This window comes from Geotrypetes seraphini, chromosome 7, assembly GCF_902459505.1.
Source record: "Geotrypetes seraphini chromosome 7, aGeoSer1.1, whole genome shotgun sequence".
Lineage (NCBI taxonomy): Eukaryota > Metazoa > Chordata > Amphibia > Gymnophiona > Dermophiidae > Geotrypetes > Geotrypetes seraphini.
This window is the reverse complement of record NC_047090.1, coordinates 177034727-177055721: the sequence shown is the minus strand read 5'-3', so window position 1 is coordinate 177055721 and position 20995 is coordinate 177034727. Positions and strand designations below refer to the sequence as shown.

Here is a 20995-nt window from a genome sequence, read left to right as displayed (position 1 = left end):
ACAAAAGTACAAGTCCAATAAAAACTACCTGAAATACATGCTCAAAATGTAACAGCATCATCTCCAGAAGCTCCCACCCTCCAACTCCCTCCCCCCCTCCCAAAATAAATAACCAACAAGAGAGGAGTGCCTGTAACCGTACATATCCAGCTACCTATCCAAAAGACAACTAAGCATTCTAGGGGCCAAAGTTGCCCAAAAAGCTCGCCAGGTCCGCCTAAAGAAGGCCTTTTATAAAACAGTACAGTGATAAATACACTTATAAGTACACTCACCGACAAGATGGCACACCTCTTATTTGGCAGCTTGACCCTCAAGTGAAGGTACCATGATGAGACTACTGTTAGGAGTCAGAGGCACCATATTGAGCCCAAGCACCAATGGGGAAGGAACATGAGAGGATTACACCCTCCCTCCCTACCAATGGCCACCATGGAAACCCTGGCAAAAGAGATAATTTACATGAGGAACGAGGACGTGAGTCGGAAGATCTGTAAACATCTCCACTTAGTAGTTCCAACAATGAAGGGGCCTGTTATAACGTTTTATCTGTTTGGAATGATGAGTCTCCAGTTTTATTAGAGAAGCTCTGGAACAAAGATATTCCCCAAAGAGAATTATACAACAAAATTCCTCATCCAAGCAAACAGAAGGACGGATTCTCCGGAGACAAGCAGGGGAGATGTAGGCGCACTTGTTGGTGACATCTCAGACTGATCCTGTGTGTCGGGGCTCTCCCCTAGCAATAGTGAGCTTTTGGCTTATTGAGCATGTACAGGGACTCCCGCTTTCAGTGGCGCCTCCCCTTGTTATTCAGGGGGATTTTTCTTAGCTGCTCCTGATAAGCCACAGTTCTTCCCTCTCTCTCAAAAAAAAAAACCCCTCCCAAAAATTTATTATTTAATAATAATTAGAAAAGGATATGATTTTGGAGTCTTCAATTCCATTATCGTATGAGGTGGTTATTTGTGGTACATTGTTGTCACCTAAACCTCCTTTAGACAAGTATAGAAGTAGATTATTTTCTATCATAACTGGGATAGCCATACAAATGGTTACCGAAAAATTGGGATCGACTTAATTTCTTCTTTTGGTGGGACTCTATGTTTATGCTACAAACATGAGAAAATGAATTCAGAAATGTTGTGTAATAATAAGTTATTTAAATTAACATGGAGTCCATTGACAAATTTTATTAATGATGATTAGCTGGTTTATTCTCCTGATTTCTTATTTGATTTACACATTCAGGATGGGTATTATATTTGGATGTTTTCATTGATCAATAAGTTTAATATGATTTTCACTATATGTCTGAAATAATGCATTTGGGTTTTGTTCTTGTATTGGGGTGGGAGGGAGGGGGAAAAGTTTTTGAAGTATTTCTATGACTGATGTAAATGCAATTTTGAAATTAATTATATGTAAATGTATATTTTAAGGCATTGTTTTTGAATGAAAAATTAATAAAGAGTTAAAAAAAAAAAAGAAAAGGATAACTTCCCCACCTCAGAAGTTTTCTCAAAGGACTTAAAAAAAAACAAAAGAAAGAAAAAGACAAGCTAAGAAGAAAATATAAAATACAGATGCCAAAAGAAATCAGAACCAGCAAAAAAAAAAAAACCAACAGGCTCTAGGACCCCGTAGTTTTTCATTCCACCGAAGGAAACAAAGCTCCAGTTTGAATACAGCTCCCTCGCATTGGCGGACAGACCTCACAGTACTTGACAGCCACGCTGATGGCTCCCTCCCCCCAGGGCCCGGTTTCGGCACTGCTGAGGAGGTTACATGGTAGCATCTTTATAATTTTAAGTTATCACTATTATGCTTTATTGGTGCTCTATTTGTTGTAATGTATGTGATTCTCTTTGTGTATGTACTGAAATAGAAATACATACACATGCGAAACATAAGGAAAAGAAATAGAGGTTGATTACAATAAAAACTAAATTCCAAAGATGGGAAAAGGAAAAAAACAACAACAACTAAGGCTGAGGTAAAAAAAAACGTGTTGTGCAGTTATGAGCCCAGAATGTCTGAGAAAAATAATATGCCTTTAGCTGAACCTTAAGGGCTCCTTTTACGAAAGTGCGCTAGCGTTTTTAGCGCACGCACCGGATTAGCGCGTGCTAGCCGAAAAACTACCGCCTGCTCAAGAGGAGGCGGTAGTGGCTAGCGCGCGTTATTCCGCGCATTAAGGCCCTAACACGCCTTCGCAAAACGAGCCCTAAATGCCGTGTTTTATAAAGTACGTGCATAAATCAAGCTCTGCCTCGGAGCGCACCTTCTTGTACCATACGTGCTGTTAAACGCGGCTCTCGTCTTTACAGAGGCTCTCCCCGCTGGCTAAGCTAAGCTTTAGGTTCACTGTACCTGCATGAAGCCAAATCTGAGCAAGGGTCATCCACGGATGCAGAGGACCCTGCTTCGGAGTACTGCTCTGGAGAGACGATGCCACCTCAGATAATGCCTGTTCCACTCTTGAAGCTGCGATTGATGTTGCGTGTACAGAGCCTGCGGCGGGAAGAAAGCAAAACATTTTAGAAACAACCTGGAAAAGATCAAATCAGCCTTTTCAAGCATCGTCCACGTAGCCAGCCCTGAAAATGTGATTTTTTTTCCCCCCCCACTGCTGTTGCTGAACACTAATTTGATGGGGGCAGAGCGTTTATGAGTTTGCCGCCATCTGTAATATCTGACGTAAGCTGGTCAGAATTGTGCAAATGAAGGCAAGAGCCTTGTGTGCTATTTCAACCAGCAGAAATAAGTCTGAGGGGAGCTGTGATGTCACGGCACCCATAACCTCTCATCTGCTGCACAGATTGTCAATGGAAGCAATTACTGTCTTTCCAGAGGGTATAATTAGATGACAAATTATTTATGGGCTAATAAGAAACATCAGGGGGTATAAAAGGGAAGAAGTCAGGCACAAATAAAATACCAAGGCGGACACTAACAGCTTAATACATAAATGCAAAAAGAGTCAAACGGCCGCATACAAACCATGGGCTAATTAGCAAGGAATTAGTAACACGAAACAAACAACACAATTTCACTGCTGCATAATTTGAGGTTGAGGGGTGGTAGATTCAGGGGCAATGTTAGGAAATTCTACTTTACGGAGAGGGTGGTGATGCCTGGAATGTGCTCCCGAGAGAGGTGGTGGAGAGTAAAACTGTGACTGAGTTCAAAGAAGTGTGGGATGAACACAGAGGATCTAAAATCAGAAAATAATATTAAAAATTGAACTAAGTACTGGGCAGACTTGCACGGTTTGTATCTGTATATGGCCGTTTGGTGGAGGATGGGCTGGGGAGGGCTTCAATGGCTGGGAGGGTGTAGATGGGCTGGAGTAAGTCTTAACAGAGATTTCGGCAATTGGAACCCAAGCACAGTACCAGGTAGAGCTTTGGATTCTTGCCCAGAAATAGCTAAGAAGAAAAAATAAAAAAATTTAAATTGAATCAGGTTGGGCAGACTGGATGGACCATTTGGGTCTTTATCTGCCGTCATCTACTATGTTACTATGTAAAAACATTTTACAATGAACTGTACCAGTATCTGGAAGACGTATCAATAAAGGTTACTATACACTGTCAACTAATCTCTTCAAGTGTCTGAAGTATAAAAGTTGCCTTATATCAGAGTGTCCAGTCAGTTTTTCCACAGTAAATAGTCACGAAATCGACTTGCATACAATGGGGGCAGTGCATGCAAATAGATCTCATGAATATTCATTGGGAAAATCCTGAAAACCTGTAATGACTGGGATTGCTATACAAATGATTCCAAAAAACGGGAAGAATTGCAATAGACTGAATCACACCTTTTGGCGGGGAATCCCCGTGCTTGCATTATCGATACGAACGTATGAATTCAGAAATAAAGGGTTATGGTAAAAATTGTAATAAGATTTGGGGCCCTTTAGCAGATTTTGTATCCACCAATCAATAGTTCAAGCCTTCCATTTTATTGAGTTTTACACACATCCAGATTGGGAAGGAGGGATTTGGGGGGAGGAAAGATATTTATATTATTATTGTTAGTAATAAGTGCTGTTATTTGGTGGCCAATTGTCATATTTTTGTATGCACTTTGCATGTTATTAAAATGAATAAAGAATTAAAAAAAAAAAAAAAAGATCTCATGAATATTCATTGGGAAAATCCCGAAATTCTGATCGGGTTGCTGCCCCCGAGGACAGAGGTTGGACTCTCTTACCTTATGCAGATTTCTCCATTGACAGTGGCTTGAAATTCTGCTGCTGGACCAAACATTATGATAACAATATATACAAATAATATTATGTATTTAGATTTATTATTTATGTATTTTTGCATGGTGGTAAACTGCACTGGGTGGGACCTCAGGGCACATTCAGTTATTCAGGATATCCATAATGACTAAGCAAGAGACAGAACTGCATGTCGATGGGAAGTGCAAATCTCTCTCATGCATATTCATTGGGGATAGTCTGAAAACCTGACTGGCTGGAGATACCACAAGGACTGGGTTGAGCAACGCTGCTTTAGGAACAAAAGCCAAACAAATGACCTGTTCTATAACACTGACTAGCGGAAAAGTACGCATGATGATTCGATGGCATTGGCATGTACTTTGCTGGTGGACATGCACAAGGGTGGGCAGAGCAAGGGCAGAGTGCCCAGGTGCACATGTAAATGATTAAGCACTATGATTTATGCTTGCATGTGCTAATATCGAGGTATAGGCATTAAGCGATCACCTTTTTGGCTACTCGCATTAGTATTCTATAAACACAGGCTTCAAATAAGCACCGAACCCTGTCACAGAATTACCCTCCATGTGGCTCTCAACAGCGATACATAAAAACTCAGAGTAGATTCATTTCTACCATTTTATTTAAAGTAATGTGGTTGCCATATTAATCCACCTACGTAAGTAGAAATAAAGGTCAACAAAATTTCTGTTTATCGGACAAATGTATTTCCACTGACTCTGTATTACAATTGTCAAAAAGGAGTCAGCAATGTAATGGGGTAACTTTCAAACAGCCTCCGTAACTGAAAAGTGCACTGGCGTGTCAACGCAGCTCCTGATTGGTGAGGCCCGACTTTAGTATAGGAAGAGGCGGTCAAAGCATACCGCGAGTGATTTCCTTCACTCGCCGGTGCTCCGGCTGCCCTCTCCTGCCTCTCCGGCTGCCCTCTCCTGTCTCCCCTGCCAAAAAACCGTATTCGCGTCGTTTCGAAATTCGCGGGGATTCCTGGAACAGAACCCTCGCGAATTTCAGGGGAGTACTGTACGTGGGAGTACTGCTACATACTATGTATCTATATCAAGGTTATCTACCTCTGAATGTCCCATGACGCAGGGGATTTTTTTGCAGTATCTTATCAACCCTCCCCCCTACCTTTTACCAAACTGCGGAAGCGGTTTTTAGCACAGGCTGGCGTGCTGAATGCTCCGTGTTGCTCCCTGACGCTCACAGGAACACTATAAGTGTCGGGAGCAGTGCAGTGCATTCAGCGCACCGGCCTGCGCTAAAAAACGCTTCCGCGGTAAAGTGTGCAAATATGTCAGAAATGCATTTATTCTCCCCAACGAGCACTCACTTATTTATAGCATAGGGTAAGTGAAAAGATGGCATTGATAAAATACAGCATAATAAACCAAACAAAAGGTGGGAGGAGAAGACTTCAAAATTATTTTCACTTAAAGTATTATTTTCTGTGCAGTGATCCAAAGCCAAGCAATGGGCATCGCCTCTGTTCCAATCAAGCTCTTAACCAACAATGGTCAACAGGAAGCTTGTTTCTGGAATATTGCCCTGAAGCGTTAATTGCTCAGTGAGGCAGAATAAGAGTCTGCTGATATAGTCAATGCCAGGTTCTGGCCTGTACAGATAATCCAGAACCTGTCAACTGGTTAGAAGCAGTTAGCATGTGTATGAGTGCGTTTTACTGAAGTCCTGGGAGTCGGAGAGGGATCTGTCTGTTGCAATTTCTTTAGAGGGAGGAGGAAGCTGGTCTATATGGGGAAGGCTGAAGGGATGTGCTGGTTGTGAGGTGGTGGAGGAAGTGGTTGACTGAGGTGTACTTGTATATGTGGGTTATACATATTGGTGGGGTAGGGATATGTGGGTGTGAAGGTGGTGTCTGTGTGGGGGGATGAGAATATGTTGGCTGCATGTAGGAAAATACAGAGGAATAGGTGGAGATAAATAAGATCAGGATAGGTGAATGTGAGCAGAGCGGAGGGGGGACAGGTACATATGTGGGGAGGTGAGTGTGCGCTAGCAGCAGATGGTAAGGAGCGTGACATTGGTGGAATGAGGCGTTATGACATCACAATCTCAGCTCTGGAAAGTTGCTACTCTTTGGGTTTCTGCAAAGGTACTTGGGACCTGAATTAGCCACTGTTGGAAACAGGATACTGGCCCTAGTGGACCTTTGGTCTATCCAGTACAACAGCTCTTATGTTATTATGTGAGCCAAGTATAGGACAATCAAGCCATTGTGACATCACTGCTGAGGTTGGGTCTTAGGCATTGGTGGAATGAGGCATTATGATATCACAATCTCAGCTCTGGAATGTTGCTACTCTTTTGAGTTCCTGCCAGGTAATTGGGACCTTGATTGGCCACTGTTGGAAAGATGGACCATTGGTCTGACCCAGTCTATGACCCAAGTATAGGACAATTAATCAATTGTGACATCACTGATGAGTGTGAATCTTAGGTATTGGTGGAATGAGACAATATGACATCACAATCTCAGCTCTGGAATGTTGCTACTCTTTGAGTTCCTGCCAGATACTGTACTTGGGACCTTGATTGGCCACTGTTGGAAAGATGAACCATTGGTCTGACCCAGTCTATGAGCCAAGTATAGGACAATTAAGCAATTGTGACATCACTGATGAGGTTGAATCTTAGGTATTGGTGGAATGAGACAATATGACATCACAATCTCAGCTCTGGAATGTTGCTACTCTGAGTTCCTGCCAGGTACTTGGGACCTGGATTGGCCACTGCTGGAAAGAGGATACTGGGCCAGATGGACCATAAGTCTGATCCAGTATGGCTATTCTTATGTCAGGACTACAGTGAACAGGACACTTGAAAGGGTGATATATCCTTCTAAATGTCTTCCCAGTCACCCAGTTGTGAGAATGTTATGGCCTGCTTGTCCTTGGAAATCATATTTCCTACAATACTTTGATCTGCCTTCCTCAAACCAATGATCCAACCAAATAACACAAGCTGATAATGCGTACGTTAATTTAAGGCACATTTAACAGCATGCTCTGGAATAAATAGTTTTCCAGCCAAAAGGAAAGGAATTGTGTGTAATGTCTTAATATTAGAAATTCTTTCACTTCTTCAAATGCTTGCTCTCCTTTGTGAAGAAAGTACGGTAAAAGCTGCCTAAAATGTCAGCGCCCACCTTTAGTAATACCTAACCATACATATAATACACATTCTGCTTCTAGGATACACAAAAAGTACCAGGCGAACCCACTTAGTCCCCCAAAGGAATGTTTTTCCTGAAGAAATGACCGCTCAGCAGGAGTTATTGTAGGCCTCCGGGATTAACTAGTTTCGAGTTCTATGGTCCACACGTCCCGCTAGCTGCCATCTTATTTCATGTTTAGTATGCATATATGCTTCCAGAAATTCTGATTACAGGTCACAAGATCTTGGACTCGTTCTGCATTTCATGACTTTGCAGTTCAAATCTTGTTTTCTTCCTGTCACCGTCTCTTGGCTTTGCCTTATTTGGGCTTCGGCCTTGCTACTTTCCTTCCTCCTAAGTCTTAGCAGCTGCAGGCCGAAAAACCTCCACCTGTAGCCTCCGATACTCATCTTGGTCTGTGTATGCTCCCTCCTGGCTCAGGGCAACTTACACTTCGGCTGACCACTCTGGAAACTGAAAAAACAGTCATCGGATGCTCAATTTCCAAAGTCTTTCAGTTTTCCATAAACTACTGTCATTTTTAGGGAACCCTCCTACCCCATCCTAATAGTCCTTGACCCCTTCTCCATTTAAGGTTTATTCCCACTTGTGGAAAGTTAGAATTTTGCTATGATGTAGATGTGTGACTTACAGAAAGAGACTTGGTTCTAGGGGACAAGCAAATTGCTTTGACTTTGTATTTTCAAGAAAATTTTAGGGGCCATATTCAATGGGTGGCGGTCAGTGATTTTTAAAATGCTATCACTGGTTAAATTAGACCTCTACCCGTAGCACTGGCACTGGGATGGCTACCAGGAGTTACTCTGGAGCCTTTCCTGCCTGGTTATACCACTTTGAATATTGCCCCTTATTATTTTAATTCAAACTGTGGTGCTCATTCCTGAATGTGTTTCTTTTTCTGTCCCGAATGCCTCTCACTGAGCCTCTGGGGAGAAAATGGAAACAGGACTTAGGGCGGGATGTTCAAAAACCCGCGTTAAAAAGCGACAGTCTGCTACCGCAGCCGTTTTGAAACCGAATCTAAAAACCCGAGACATTCTTAAAAAAAAGCGCGTGCAAATAAGTTTGGTGGACATCAGCGAAGATTTCCTACATTTGCACGTGCCCATTGCTGATGGGCATTTGCGCAGAATGCCGTAAAAAAAAACCCAAAACCCCACACTCTCCTGCTGCACTATTGGATGAATGGAAGGGAGAGGAGGGGAGAAGCAATGTCAAATTTTTTCTATTGCGCATAATACATGAATTTCTCTCCAAAAAAACTACTATAATTCAGGTAAATCTTGTAATTTGGTTTTAATGTAAAATTTAATCAAGACCCACAGCCAGAAACACACAAAACAAGGGTATCATACACGCGCTCAAGAAGAAACGTTGGCTTTTAACAAGCACGCATGAAACATGCCCATCTCTCCCAAAAACTCAAAAGAAGCGTGATTTTACTATCCTCCACTAAAAATATATACACTTCTCCCTCCAAATTCACAGTTTCAGCAGTCGCGGTTTCGATTATGTGCGGTTTTTAGCTTGCTGGCTCCTCCCCCACAATTACATCAGCTTGCATAGAGAAATTGCCGATTCCCGGCACTTTCGTCACCGTGTTTTGCCTCTCCTTCAGGAACAGGCCAGGTCTCCCACCATGTCATTTGCTGTTTCACCATATTCACGATGGTTTTTAATAGAAAACTGCGAATAACATATGAAGAAGTTATTCGCGGTTTTTCTGTATTCGCGGATCTGTTAATCCCCTATCACAGCGAATACGGAGGAAGAAGTGTAGATACACATTTTTCCCCCCATTAATCACAGTCAAAACACAAGTGCTGGCACTGTAACGGCATCCCCAGATCAGTCGCTCTTTTTGTCGCCAAAAGCTGACACTGCTCTTCAAAAATACCTTGGCGCTTTTAACAATCTACCGGAGGGCTCATTTCAATGTTAGAGAGCCCATTTGCATGCCATTGCTAGAAATCTCACTAAAGACAGAGCTAATCCGGTTCAACAATCCACCGCTAAAATGCGTGCTGGCTAAACCGCCGGAAAACTGCTTAGCAACCGCATTAAATTTTTGAAAATCTTGCCCCGAGTCCAAAGCTACTGAACAAAGGACTAATGTGCGTAGGTGTACAAATGATGGGGACCCTATACACGCTTTCTGCCGTACAATACCACTAAAGCGAGTCTTCAGGGCTGGGCTTACCGCTAGGCAAAGCAGACCTTCTCTTAGACGGGGGGGGGGGGGAGGGGCATGGCAAAGCAGCAAGTTGGAAAGGTTCGCTGTGCCCCACCAGCTGAAGAGAATGGAATCAATGGACGGGGCAACAGGAACCTGCGCAGTCTGGCACGGTAAACACATTCAAAACAAAGGGCTAACCTTTTATTGCGACTGCATGATGACTTGTGCATTACTGGAAACTGCTTTGGACTGCCCAACAAATTAGAAAAAGCAATAAAAAAAAAAAAAATCAAGATCCGGATCAGGAAGATCTGGACTAGTGACCACGTTTTAAGTGTGCCGGAAGTGCCAGCCTCAAGGAGAAGCAGCAAGTTAAGTCAGGGTGGGTGGGATGGGAGGCCTCGACAGGAAGGCCGTATACTGGAGTGTCCAGCTCTGTATGCGCCATGTCTTTCTAAACATTACATTACATTAGGGACTTCTATTCCGCCTATACCTTGCAGTTCAAGGCAGATTACAAAAGAGCTAACTGGACATTTCCAGTGAAGTTACAACAGTTTTGGGTTTGTTTGGGTTTTTTTGGTTACAAGGGAGGAAAGGTAGCTGGATTAATTCCAGAAGAACTTGCAAATTGGATATTAAATTGACTGTACGTTACTGTGTGATATAACAAATAGATTACAGTTAGAGTACAAATAAGATTACGTTACATTTCAGGGATCTGAATACTTGGTTGGTGTTTTGGGGAGGAAGAGATTATTTAAGTGGAGGTTTTGGGGGAGAATTTATCTAGGAGGAGGAGGAAGGGTTGGGTTAAGATATCTGGATAAATTTTTTGAAAAGTAGGGTTTTGATTTCTTTTCGCTAAAAGTAAATTTGACTATGTCTCCCCGCTTCTGGCCAAGCTCCACTGGCTTCCGATAATTGCCAGGGTCCACTGTTTAGCTTTCAAAATCCTACACGGGATCCTCCCTCCCTTTATCCCTCTTTCTTGGAATTCCTCAAACCCTAATACCACCAGATCCTCCCACAAGTTAAAATTATCCTTCCCCTCGCTAAAAGGCATTTCCCACACAGGAAAGCTAGGGACCTCCCTCCACTTCAAAATCACTGAGCTCTGGAACAACCTTACCTCCCCTCTTTGGATCTTGAGCTCTCTCCAAGTTTTCCACAAACATCTGAAAACCTGGCTTTTCTCAAAAATTGTATGTCTCCCTCCAACTTAGGAATCAAGGAAACTCTTATATCTTGGCATCCCAAGTCCTCTAAATTTTCTTCACACTTCTACCTCTAACCCTCTGTTGTAGTTCCTTCCTATTTCTCCTACTGTAAACCGCGTCGAGCTCTACGAACGTGGAGATGATGCGGTATACAAACCTAAGGATTAGATTAGATTAGATTCTGCAGTGTTACTTAGACGCAAAAAACAGACTGACGATGCTTTACAGACTAAGCTTTGGTTACATTTTTTTCCTGCACAGGTCTAAAATAGCTTCCAGCTTCATACCTGGGAGAACAATCAGCTGTTATTAAACACAAGATCTTCTTGAAATGCTTTTGTTTTGAGTCCGCAAGAAATGAACACCGGCTCTTGAATAATTCAGTTCAAGAGCTGGTTGATCACAGCCCTCCAGGGTGACTGAATGGGTAATGAGCAGCAAACTTGGTTTACGCAGCTTATCAAACTTCCACCATGCCAGCCCAGACTATGCCAGAGGGATTAGCGATCTGTGACGTGTTATAGCAGGACCACTCGGCCTATGGAGCCAAAGCCACTTACAAACTAGAAAAGGGAAGGGAAAGCCAGGAATGTCATCACCTGGAGAACCGTATCATATCACTAAAATCAATTGTGAAAAAGCATAACAAAGACACGGGTGGAAACATAAAAGGTAGAACCTTAGGAAAGCAAACTGTTTTTTGATAATCTTCAAACCACAAGCCAATGTTACCCTTCTGAGTCAAATTAAATCCATAGTGTTGGAAATGGTTATAAAAGTGGCTTCGAGACATTCAAATCGGGCCCTCCAAAATTTACCACGCTGCGTTTTATTTCACATTGGGAACTAAATGCAGGCTTCAGGACCTCCAGGTCCTCCGTTTCTAATTAAACTACCCCCCTCCCCCCCACACCCAAATCAAATTTCTTCAAGTCATTTCTCTTACATTTGAATGTTATGGAAATGTAAAAAAGAGCCTTATTTTAAACAAGCCTTCCAGCATCTGGTGTAATTCTCCGGCTCCTGTCCACTTAAATTGTGCTCAGCAGGCTGGCCACTGATAATAATAATAATAATAACTTTATTTTTCTATACCGCCATAATCTTGCGACTTCTAGGCGGTTCACAATGAGGAAGAGCTATACAATCAGCGAATTACAGTAGATGAATGCAAGGTGGTTGAAAAGAAAACTATACATGGGTTGAATTATAAGAAATTAACTATTTTACATTGAAAATAATCAGATACCAGCGAGTATCTGGATACAATTTTGAAGGGGGAATTTTAGCAGACAAGGAATATGGATACCTAGTGTGAGGAAGAAATTCAGGGTAAGGTGTGGTAGTTATGTTCGCGGGAGAACGTCTGGCTAGGACAAGAATTTCTTAAACAAAGTGGTCTTTAATTCTTTCCGAAAGATGCTGTAGGTCAACCTAGCGGTATCGATGAGATAGCCTAGCCATGATTGCTGTCTACCAGCTTGGAACTTGAAAGTTCTGTCCAGGAAGGTTCGATATCTGCAGCCAGCGATTTTTGGATATGCAAACAGGTTGTGGTTTCTGGTAGATCTAATGGGGGAATAGAATTCGAAGTGAGGTAGAAGGTAGTTGGGGGCCATTCCCCAGATTAGTTTGTAGCAAAAGCAGGAGAATTTGAACAGAATTCTTTCTTCGATTGGTAACCAGTGCAGCCGATTGTAGAAGGGACTAACACAGCGACACTTTACTAGACAGAGTTGCAGAGAAGCTGGGACTTATGTGAGCGCTGATAATATTTCGTGCTGGTGCCTGCGTAGCTCACCAGGCATGTAGGATTGTATAAATAGTAGACTTCATTTTATCCGGTTAGCTATGTTGGTGCTGGCATAAATTCCAGGTTGCAGTCTTCGATATTGGTTAAGGTGCTCCCCTCTCTCCCTTTTCCGACATCTGACCCATCTAACATGATCTAACCCAGTGGTCTCAAACCTGCGGCCCGGGGGCCACATGCGTCCTGCCAGGTACTATTTTGAGGCCCTCGGTATTTTTATCTTGATCACAAAAATAAAATAAAACTATTTCTTGATCATATGTCTCTTTAGATATAAATTACAATATTATTATTAAGACTTAGCCAAAAGGAAAGATTTATAAACTATAGTTTTGCTTCATGCAAAATTGGCATTTCTTTAATAAGACATTAACTGAGGCCCCTCCAAGTACCTACAAATCCAAAATGTTTGAGTTTGAAACCACTGATCTAACCCATTCTGATCTGCACCAGGATTCTCCCCCTTCTCCACCACCATATCCCCTGTAGGTCCCTGCCCAGTAGGAACAATGTTCACTTGCTTCTGCTTCATAATGGCTGCTGTAACCTCTACTTACAGCCCTGCAGTACTACCAAATATTGGCTGGGACCTGCATCGATCCCAGTAGCTTTGCCCTATCCAGTCAGTCCTGAATATTCAACGTCACTGGCCATACATGGTTCAGCATTGAATACTGGGGTCGCATTCTGGCTGTAGTGAGGATTCTACAGAAAAAGCTAATGATAGTAGAATTAATGCTATAAACATATGAAATCACTAGTCTTTAAGCTCGTTAAATTAACAGGTGCTAGAATAGATGTGTGTGTCTGTCTGTCTTTCTTTCTTTCTTTCTCTCTCCTTGGCCGCTTTCTGTCTGTCTTTCTCTCTTTCTGTCTCTCTCTTTCCTTGGCTGTCCACCACCACCCCTTGCCTGCACCCCCTGCCCCTTCCTTTTACCTCCCCCTGTCCAGCAGCAGCCCTTCTCCCTTCCTTTTACCCCCCCCTGTCCAGCAGCACCTCTTCCCTGCTCCCCCTGTCCAGCAGTAGGCCTTCTCCCTTCGTTTTATCTCCCCCCTGTCCAGCAGCACCCCTTCCCTGCTCCCTCTGTCCAGCAGCAGCCCTTCTCCCTTCATTTTACCTCCCCCTTATCCAGCAGCACCCCTTCCCTGCTCCCCCTGTCCAGCAGTAGGCCTTCTCCCTTCCTTTTACCTCCTCCCCTGTCCAGCAGCACCCCTTCCCTGCTCCCCCTGTCCAGCAGCAGCCCTTCTCCCTTCGTTTTACCTCCCCCCCTGTCCAGCAGCACCTCTTCCCTGCTCCCCCTGTCCAGCAGTAGGCCTTCTCCCTTCCTTTTACCTCCCCCCTGTTCAGCAGCACCTCTTACCTGATCTCCCTGTCCAGTATTACCTCATTCTCCTTTCCCTGCTCCCCTTGTCCAGCATCCGCTCGCCCGGGCAGCCTTGAGGCTTTTGCTAGGCCGGTCTGGGGTGGGAAGAGGTGTCCCGGCAGCGGCAGCGTAGGAGTCAAACCGCCATTGCCACTGAAATCGCTGAACGTGCTGCAAGCCACTGCAAGCACTGCAAATAGAATACGGCCATGGAAGCACACAGTACGGAGGCAGGGATCACGCAGATAGGAGTGCGCATGCGCGCTCAGGGTTTTATTATTAGTGATATAAGATTTTAACTGGGTTGCAAGTGTGTGATTTAGCCTGTCTACATCTATCTTTGGCATTAATGTTTAACATTCAACTTTCATCCTTTTTTTCTGCTTCCTTCTCAAATCTATCTACGTTTCCATGTCTTCTCTTCCATTCTCATCTATCCATGTGCACTATCTACTCCCTCTCTCTGCCCTTCCCCTCAATTCATGTGTGCCATCTCCTCCCTCGCCATCTTGTAAGGCTGGGCATCAAAATGGCAGATGACGCCTAATGTGAGCAACTGCAAAATGATGCATGTGGGAAAGAGGAACCCGAACTATAGCTATGTGATGCTGGGTTCTAGGTTAGGCGTCACTGCCCAGGAAAAGGAACTATGTCTTGTCTATTTAACATATATATATTTTTTAAGAATTGATCCCCCTTTTTCTTTATTTTTTATGCCCTTTTAAATTTTTAGTACTGTAAATCATCTAGGTACATGTTGATAGACGATATATCAAGTACAGAATAAACTTGGAAACTTGGATCTAGGTGTCATTGTTGAGGATATGTTGAAAACCTCAGCTCAATGTGTGGCGACGGCAGCTAAGAAAGTAAAGAGAACGTTAGGAATTATCAGGAAAGAAATGTCCTTGTATCGTTCTATGGTATGGCCGCAACTTGTTCACGAGAGGGCATTCTCTAAAGTTAAAAGGGGATAGATTCCGTATGAACATAAGGAAGTTCTTCTTCACCCAGAGAGTGGTGGAAAACTGGAACGCTCTTCTGGAGGCTGTTATAGGGGAAAACACCCTCCAGGGATTCAAGACAAAGTTAGACAAGTTCCTGCTGAACCAGAACGTACGCAGGTAGGGCTAGTCTCAGTTAGGGCACTGGTCTTTGACCTAAGGGCCGCCGCGTGAGCGGACTGCTGGGTACGATGGACCCTGGGTCTGACCCAGCAGCAGCAATTCTTATGTTCTAACTTGAATACTGTGTGTAGTTCTGGTTGCCGTATCTTAAAAATGATGTAGCAGAATTAGAAAAGGTAGAGAGAAGGGTGACAAAAATGATAAAAGGTTTGGGATGACTTCCCTATGAGGAAAGGCTAAAGCAGCTAGGGCTCTTCAGCCTTGAGAAGAGATGGTTCAGGGGTGATATGGAAGTCTATAAGTGGAGTCGATGTGAGACGCTTATTCACTCTTTCCCAAAATATTAGGACTAGGGGACATGCGATGAAGCTACTAAGCAGTAGATTTAAAACAAATCATAGAAAATATTTCTTCATGCAACATGTAATTAAACTCTGAAATTTGTTGCTGGAGAACGTGGTAAAAGCAGTTAGCTTAGCGGGGTTTAAGAAAGGCCTGGATACTTTCCTAAAAGAGAAGTCCATAGGCCATTATTGAGATGGCTTGGGGAAATTTATTTCGTTTTCTATCCCGTTGTCCCCAAACAGCTCAGAACAGATTACAGGTTAAACATACATAAGAAACTGTTCAGGTTATGATTTGCTATAACTATAGCACAGTTTATAATACCAGCTATTATCCTAACTTGATACATACAATTACATAATATACCGTTTATAGGTTGCAATTTGCCATAGGTATCTATTTTTACTCCTAGGATAAGCACCATAAAACTGTTTTACTACTTGGGAGCTAGCTAGGTACTTGGGACCTGGTTTGGCTACTGTTAGAAACAGGATAATGGGCTTGATGGACCTTTGGTTGGTCCCAGTATGGCAATTCTTACGTTATGTTCTTCTCTCTTTCTTCTCCCCTCTTACCATCCAACCATAAACAGCATTTCTTCCATCTCTCTTATTTTCCCTACTCCTGTGAGTCATCTCCTCCCTCTCTCCCCTTTCCCCACCCCTGTGCACATCTCTTCCCTCTCTCTCCCTTTCCCCTTCATCCCTATGTACCATCTCCTCCCTCTCTTTCCCTCTCCCATGGTTTGACATATCTTCCCCCTTCTAGCATCTCTCTCCTCTCCTTCACTTCCCTCCTCCTCCCCTTTGTGGTCTGGTATTTCCCTGTGTTTCTCTTCCCCCTCCTTCCCTGGTCTGGCATCTTCCCCCCATTCTCCATCCAGTTGTCTGATATCACTCTCTTTCCCTTCCCCCCCTTTCTATGGTCTGGTATCTCTCTTCCCTCCTTCCCTTTCATCTCCTTCTCTGGCACTTCTCCTTTCCTCCCCCCTCCTGTGGTCTGGGATCTCTATCTCCCCCCCACTTCCTTCCCCTGGAGGTCTGGCATCTTTCTTTGCCTTTCCTCCCTATCCCCATAGTCCTGCATCTCTGTTACCCTACTCCTGTGGAATCCTGTGCTTGTTCACTGATCTCGTTCCCAGAAGCACTGCTCTTACTCTTTGGGTTGTGGGCAGCGCGAGTGAAGTAAACACACTGCCTTCGGTGTCCTGGAAGCTTCCTGTCTATGCAGGGGAAGGAAGCAGTAGCAGAGAGAAAGCTTCTGGGCCACTGAAGGCAGCGTGCTTACTTCACTCATGCTGCTGGCAGCCCGAAGAGAAAGAGCAACGCTGCTGGGAATGAGAATGGTGACCAAGCACCAGATCTTGCAGGAGGAGGAGGGGGACGCCGGTTAAGTGCCCGGGCTGCCCAGAAAGTCAATGTAAGCCGCTATTGGCTTGCAGGTCTTGCAGTATGGCAATGCTTATGTTCTTTCCTTGCATCTCCAACTGCAGGGACAATGCAGTCGGACACTGAGGGAACAATGTAGAGGCTTTAAGCTGTACTTCAGAGCTGATCCTGCGGCAGTGTGTGGTACAGTGGTTAGAGCTACAGCCTCGGCACCCTGAGGTTGTGGATTCAAATCTCGCACAGCTTCTTGGGACCCTGGGCAAGTCACTTAATCTCCTCATTGCCCCAGATACATTAGATAGACTGTGAGTCTACCGGGACAGACAGGAAAAAAAGCTTGAGTACCTGAATAAATTCATGTAAACCATTCTGAGCCCCCTTGAGAGAATGGTATAGAAAATGGAATAAATATCTGATAACCAGAGCTGGTATTGTGACATCATAATGCCTCATTCCACCAATAAGAGCCAACCTCATCAGTGATGTCACAATGGCTTCATTGTCCTTTACTTGGCTCACTTTTGCTACATTTAGATTTCTAGAGTGGTGCAGCGGTTGTGGGTTCAAACCCACGCTGCTTCTTGTGACCCTGGGCAAGTCACTTAATTCCCATTGCACCAGGTACATTAGATAGAGTGGGAGCCCACTGGGACAGTTAGAGAAAAATGCTTGAGTACCTGAATAATTTGTAATCTGCATAGAATTGTATGATAGGTGGAATATAAATTATTAAAAAAAAAAAAGTTTCTGTATCATGTGTTCTGGACTAGAGAATGACACGGTGGCGTTTAGCTGCCAAAACGGTGACCCAAAAAAATGGTCACCGCAAGTTCGGGGACAAAGCAATTCACCGCCCTGTGGGGTGAATGGTAGCACGGGGCGATGAACCATCTGGAACGCACGGTGAACGAGCGGCAGCCCACTCTCTCCCGCCGGCCGACCATGCATCTCCCTCCCTCCCTTCTTTTCCCTTACCTTTTCTTGTTAAAACGCGCGTTTTCTATAAGGCTAGGAGCTGTATTACAGCCAGAGCCTTGAAGTCAAGTCGCGTTGCACACTGGAAAAAGTCTCCTCTGATGCAACTTCCTGTTTCCGGTTGCATCGGAGGAGACTTTTCTAGCCGGCAACCCGACGCGACTTCAAGGCTCCGGCTGTAATACAGCTCCTAGCCTTATAGAAAACGCGCGTTTTAACAAGAAAAGGTAAAGGAAAAGAAGGGAGGGAGGGAAATGCACGGCTGGCCGGTGGGAGGGAGCTGCTGGACCGCGCGAAGGGTGCTGGGGGTGGGGGGATGGAGAGGAGAAGACGCTGAAGACGGGGATGGGGCCGGGGCGGTGAAAGAGACAACGGGGCGGTGACGGGGACGGCAGAGACGGGGATGGGGCGGTGAAAGGGACAGCGGGGACGGGGCGGTGCAGAGGATGGTAGTCCGGGGACGGGGCGGTGACGGGGACATAATTTTCCCCCGTGTCATTCTCTATTCTGGACTGACGACCATGACTCCCTCTCCTCTCAAAAGTCTTAACGTTGCCTCTGCAGTATCCCCAACTCCACCCTATCCCCAGGGCGGGAGACCCAGTCTAAGAATTGAACATGTAGGAAAGTGCACAAGCATTTGTCACTGAGTCACGAGGCTGACTCCCCCCCCCCAAAAAAAAATGTTTTCAATTAGATGCCACAATTTGCAACCTACTCTGTTGGGATGTATCAATAGAAGCTTCGTCAGCCGCAAACCTGAAGTCATAATGCCACTTTACAGAACCATGGTGAGACCTCACCTGGAATACTGTGTGCAATTCTGGAGGCCACATTACCGTAAAGATGTGCTTCGAGCTGAGTCGGTCCAGCGGATGGCCACTAGGATGGTCTCCAGACTCAAGGGTCTCTCATACGAAGAAAGACTGGGCAAATTACAGCTCTACACTCTAGAGGAGCGCAGGGAAAGGGGAGACATGATTGAGACATTTAAGTACATCATAGGTCGTGTCGAGGTGGAAAACGACATATTCTTTCCCAAGGGACCCTCAATCACAAGGGGACACCCGCTCAAACTCAGAGGAGGGAAATTCAATGGTGACACCAGGAAGTATTTCTTCACAGAAAGGGTAGTAGATCACTGGAACAAACTTCCGGTGCAGGTGGTCAAGGCCACCAGCGTTCTCGACTTTAAGAATAAATGGGACATCCACGTGGGGTCCCTACGAGGGTCGAGTTAAGGTACTAGGTCATTAGCACTCAGACCTAATGAGGTGGGTCAGTAGAGTGGGCAGACTTGATGGGCTGTGGCCCTTTTCTGCCATCATCTTTCTATGTTTCTAGTTCAATCAAGCGAGTGAGTCTATACAGTGCTGTCTCTCCAAATAGTGCATCTTTCATCTGAAGACAAAGATTTCAGACTGGCTGCTCCACTGCTCTTGGCCTCCCTTGTCAGATATTCCCATGGAACTGTGGATGACTCACAGCCCCACAAAGAATAAACAGCCCTAGTGCTACCCGAGAAGCACCTGAGAAGTGCATAAAGAGTAGGAAAACCTTCTGGGACTCAGTGCTGAACTAATTAACCAGGTCTAAAAGGGCCTCAAGGAAGAGCCTCAATGGGACAAAAGGCAAGGTTCCTGCACTTCATAGGAACATTGACTCCGAAATGCATCTTCTGGACTCTCCACTGTCCTGACAAAAGAAATAAACAAATACCTACATGGAATCTTACAGGCAGATGATTCTGTCTCTTATTCTAAAGAACATTTGTCTCCTACTGAATCTGACAGAAGACATTTCCAGAAAAGTTACATTACATTAGGAATTTCTATTCCACCATTATCTTGCGGTTCAAGGCGGATTACAAATGGATTATCCGGAGATTAGAAGTATTTAGGGAGCAGTTTGTACATTTTTTTGAGTTGTTAAGGATAAACCAGAGGTCTCAAACTTGTGGCCTGCAGGGTACTATTTTGAGGCCCTCAGTATGTTTATCATAATCACAAAAGTAAAATAAAACAGTTTCTTGATCGTATGTCTCTTTAGCTATAAATTACAATATTATTATTAAGACTTAGCCAAAAGAAAAGATTTATAAACTATAAAGAGTTTTACCTCATGAAAAATTGTCATTTCTTTAAAAAGACATTAACTATTTTTTTCTGAGGCCCTTTAAGTACCGACAAATCCAAAATGTGGGATAGGTTAAATGACATTTTCTGGTGGGAATCTCTCTGTTATACTTTTAAAATGGAACTTTCGATGGCTGTACAACAGGGATGGTATAAGAAATTATGGATGTTTGGGGACCATTGACTAAGTTCAGTAAGGAATGATAACTGATTTGATTTTATTGATCCTTAAGCATACACATCCAGGGTGGGTGGGTTTTGCATTGGAATTTCATTCGGGGAATATATGGATGGTTTCCTGTAGGTATGTACTTTTTATGATTATTTAGGGGGGGGGGAAATAGTTGTGCATTAATGTCTATAAGTTTAATGTGCATTTTGCGTAATATTATGTATATTGAAATTGTTTGTTTGCACAATGGAAATGATTCAAAATGTGGCCCTGCAAAGGGTTTGAGTTTGAGACCAGTGGTCTAAACCACTGTTCTTCAACCGCCGGTCCGCAGAAAATTCCTGCCGGTCCGCAGAGGGCCGACGAGATCGACGCGGTTAAATTTCCCGTCGGCATCTCTTCCCCTTTCCCTTCCAGGGCTTAGGATCGGCTGCGGACAGCAAAAAGAAACACAGAAGCCGCGGGACTTTTCCTCTTGCCTGCATCGCTATAGGCTCTGCCGATCCTGATCCCGCCCCCCCTCTGAAGTGACTTCCTGTGTTTGAGGGGCAGGATTGAGACTGGCAGAGCTTATAGCAAATAACAATGCAGGCAAGAGGAAAGGTCCCGCAGCTTCTGTCTTCGTTCAGAGTTCTGGGCAAGGGAACTGTAAGTAAATTGTTAAGAACCAGGCTGCTTCCAATTTAGTGTCAGTTTAACAGGCTCTTCTCCAATTTACCTGTCTGAGCGCCTTGAAATAGCAGGCCCCTCTCGCACACAAAACGCCTACCTGTTCACCTTTCCCTCCCTAAAAGGCTGCCTCTACAAGAGATTCCTTGATAGAACC

The 20995-nt window shown here is 44.2% G+C and overlaps 1 protein-coding gene across 2 annotated transcripts in view; it reads right to left on the bottom strand.

Annotated features, from left to right (window-relative positions):
• Window positions 1-20995, bottom strand: part of TTC7B (tetratricopeptide repeat domain 7B) — a 416190-nt gene that overhangs the window by 106713 nt on the left and 288482 nt on the right. For both annotated transcript variants that reach the window (XM_033951913.1, XM_033951914.1), the window contains one exon: window positions 2374-2514. In XM_033951913.1, the coding sequence (XP_033807804.1) occupies window positions 2374-2514 (141 nt within the window). The remainder of the gene's footprint in view (window positions 1-2373; window positions 2515-20995) is intronic.